General features: G+C 38.4%; 1 protein-coding gene across 1 annotated transcript in view; it reads right to left on the reverse strand.

Annotated features, from left to right (window-relative positions):
- Positions 1-3643, reverse strand: part of CAPRIN2 (caprin family member 2) — a 32921-nt gene that overhangs the window by 2721 nt on the left and 26557 nt on the right. The window contains exons 14-16 of the mRNA XM_017739964.1: positions 3551-3637; positions 1781-1966; positions 379-479 (exon numbers count right to left, since the gene is read on the reverse strand). Coding sequence (XP_017595453.1) covers positions 379-479; positions 1781-1966; positions 3551-3637 — 374 coding nt within the window. The remainder of the gene's footprint in view (positions 1-378; positions 480-1780; positions 1967-3550; positions 3638-3643) is intronic.

A 3643-nucleotide genomic window follows, 5' to 3' on the forward strand; every position in this document is an offset into this window, starting at 1 on the left:
GGAAGGGGGGCACATGTTTTTTGGCCTAACCACATTCTCAGCCAGTCCATTTAGGAGTTCATTATTTTACATTACAGATGCATTTTAGTGAACCAACTTTTAAAATAATAGACTAGACTCATACAATATGTTATTTACCATCTGTTTGCATTTCAAAGATTCCTTTCAGACTAAAATCAACCTGCCATACAGCGATGTTACCTTTCTGAACTGACTTATTTCAGCTGCTGTCTACCATTCCACAAAAGGGTTTGTCTATGAAACAAAACTAACCTCTAGCAAGTAATAGTTCACCTATTAAGATAATGAAAGGCTACCATGTTAGAAGATTTGGCTCCTGTACAGCAGAAGGCTACTGGAAATAAAGTCAATACTTACCCTCTGAGAATATGGCATTCCAGCATAATCTCTACCAGGAAATTGTAACTGGCCATAGTTGCCATTAGCTAATGAAGGTGAACCTCTGTAAGCATCAAAACCTGTTCAAATAGAGTTGATTATTCAGTATCATTCATTGTTTGATTTACATTACAAGTCCAGAATATAACTATAACTTTTTTGGCAATTATGTACATTAAGTTATGCAGTAACACAGCTATTCTTAAATTTGGAATTGAATAGGGGCCTTGCTACTCCTATAACAAATGCATTTCATTAGCTACTCATAACTTACACACTGGCTATCTCAAAATTGCATGTTTAAAAATATTAATATCAGACCCTATCCATTGCCTGTGATACTAATGGGACATCCCAGAACAGCTGAAAAGCTTCCTAACTCCAGAAAAGGGATTTAAGGTAGAATTAAGAAACATTTTCTTTTGCTGTTACATACACTGAGCTATTACTGTTATACATTTAGGTGCTACTATAATTTTTGCCTTTTTAGCTATTAGCTTACTAACTTAAGCTATAATTTAACTACCAAAGCAGAGCTGCAAGCAATTCCATACCAGACACCACCAAACCCTGGACTGCTGTTAAGTCACAACTATAAAACTCATCATCTGGTACATGTTCCTACAAGGTACTGAGCAGGCTCAGCCCAACAACTGAAGCACCTATCACAGACTAAATGCCCTTCCACTTCAAAGGGGAATAGGCCACAACCTGCAGCTGGTAGCTACCAACAACCTTAATTTAGTAACTGCTTAAAGTCAGCTGAAACTCTCTATAGTACTTCAGCTAGCAGCAAAAGAATAACTGGTCTGCAGAGACCAAATAAGCCTCCTCTTAAAAAGCTCTTCAGTCTGTAATTCATCTAGAAGGGCTCTTCACTATTGGGAACCTCTCCCCCATCTTGGTTTCTGCTGGTAATATTAAAGTGAGCAGTGCTAAGCAAAAAATACCTTATTTTGGGCAAACACTGCAAGTGATATCTGAAAAGAAAGATGCCTGCCCAGTTTGTCAGCAAGATGCCAGGAGAAAGAATTAAGTGGGTAAAAAGTTCAGAACAGCAAGTGAAATTGCCAACAGAAAAGTCCATATGAGTAATCTAATAACCTGTTACTGAAAGTTCCTATCTTCATATTTAGGGAAGCTATGAAATTGCTCTGCCATTTGGCTTGACATCTCAAGTACAGGGACCACAAATAAAAGTCAGAATGAACTTCCTTAAATTCTACAACAGAGGGCCCCGTTCTCTGCACATTGCCCTTACAGCCTTGTTTTGAGATGTTTCTTATACATAGAACATGAATTTAATACTGTGTTGTGTTAAATCACGTTCCAGTGGTAGTACATTAGATCTTTTTTAGGATGATAGTAAATACAGACATACCTTTGTACCCACCAGGGGAGCGATACGAGTTAGCCAGCGACCTTCCACCTCTAGCAGATCCTCTGACAGACCCACGACTGTTGAGATAAGGCTGAGGGGGTCTGGGAATAACATTAGCCTGTGCTGGATAAAAGGCAAGGCTACCATTGCTAACAGGAACAGCTCCATCAGGTTGATAGTTCACTGCTTAAAAACAGAAGGCACACATGAATTCAAAGCTTTTTATAACTGCAGTAAGTTACCGTGCATAGAAGCAAGGGCAGCATTAGGACATTCAGAGACCAATTAAGCTGCTCTGAATATTCTGTTCTTCTGTCCCTTTATTACTTCATTTAAGTGATTGGATCCTTCCCTTTGTTTTGTAAAGTGTAATGCTTGTTAAAGTCTACTGTGGACAGCTCAGGCTCTCAGTGTAAGTCCCTAATGCATTCAACAAGAGTCAGTAGCATAGGTGAGAACAAGCTTGCCAGCGGCATGAAAAAACCCAATTTAGGTTAAAATCAAATAACATTTGATTAAGAATTTTCACTGATAAACTAGGTCACCTCAGTACTGACATCTGTTGAAACAGTGAGACAAACCACCACAGCTAGATAGCAATGATGGCTATGGAAAGCAGATATTTGGGTTCAGTCTCTTCAACAGGCATTCCTACCACATATTAGGCAGTTCAACTCCAAGCAAAATGTATTAAAGAATGCTTTTCACTCACAGGGGTGAGTGACTGGTTAGCTTTAAATACAAACCTTGCAACCATGAATGTACTTCCACAAGACCATGCTTTATTTCAATCCAAAAAGCTTAAAATTGATCCAAAACAATAGTATAAACACTCTGCACATGAAGTCTGTGCAGAGTCACTGCACAAGGCTAATCAAAAAATTACAATTTTCTGTAAAAGAAGTACAGAATGCTTATCACCTGTAGTCTCAGAGATCAGAAAGAGCATTGAAGCTAAACATGCTTTCCTGACTGCTACTCTTACACTGTTCTTTTGAGTTCTTAATGTCTCATTCACTTCACACACTATCAGTCTGTTTCTAGCCTAAGACCTATGAAAACCACTCTGGCAGAAAAACAGCAGTTTTAAATGACCTTGAGCCATTTCATTAGATAGCGTTATGAATACAGATCCCTAGCTGTCACTTTCTTTCATCCTAAAACTTCAAGATATTTAGGGGCCAGTTTCATGTCAAATTTAGTGCCAGCTATACAAATCAACCTGGTGCACTACCTGAATGTCAAGTAGGTCAGGTTTGTGTTGAATGCAACAGCTCAAGACCACTTACTAGCTCAGTACTTCTCAGGTCAGATTGAAAACTTTTCCCAGCTTTCTTACTTAGCATTCAGAAGCTCCCAGCACTGACAGCACTACTACCAGAGACCAGATTAATGATTTTAAATAAGAGTATTTCATCATTGCTGCTATTCCAAGCAAATGATTGTTTGACTGGCAAGTATCACCACATACTTGAATTTCTCACCTACTGGTGAGAAATTCAGGCATGTAAATGACAACAGTCTGTTCATCTAATATAGAAACAAGTATGAACCAGCCTTTCATCCTGCTAGCAGTTTTGAAATTAAGTTTACATACCATCAACTACATTAGAATTGATGTATGCCTAATGTTAGACATTTATGTAGCACCTGTTAAGAATTTCACTGGGTTAGAAGAACTCAACAGCACATGATAATGAATTTAAATAGTGATATAAACAGAACATACTTAAAGACTACTTGAAATACAGATCCAAGTGCAGTTCTCACCTGAAGACAGAGATTCTTGTGAAAGAGAGGTTTGTTCTGCAACATGAGAAGATTGCAACTGGCATTGAGGAGGAGTCTGTGTACTTGCTGTGG

Source organism: Corvus brachyrhynchos, unplaced genomic scaffold (genome assembly GCF_000691975.1).
Source record: "Corvus brachyrhynchos isolate BGI_N302 unplaced genomic scaffold, ASM69197v1 scaffold27, whole genome shotgun sequence".
Taxonomy (NCBI): Eukaryota; Metazoa; Chordata; class Aves; order Passeriformes; family Corvidae; genus Corvus; species Corvus brachyrhynchos.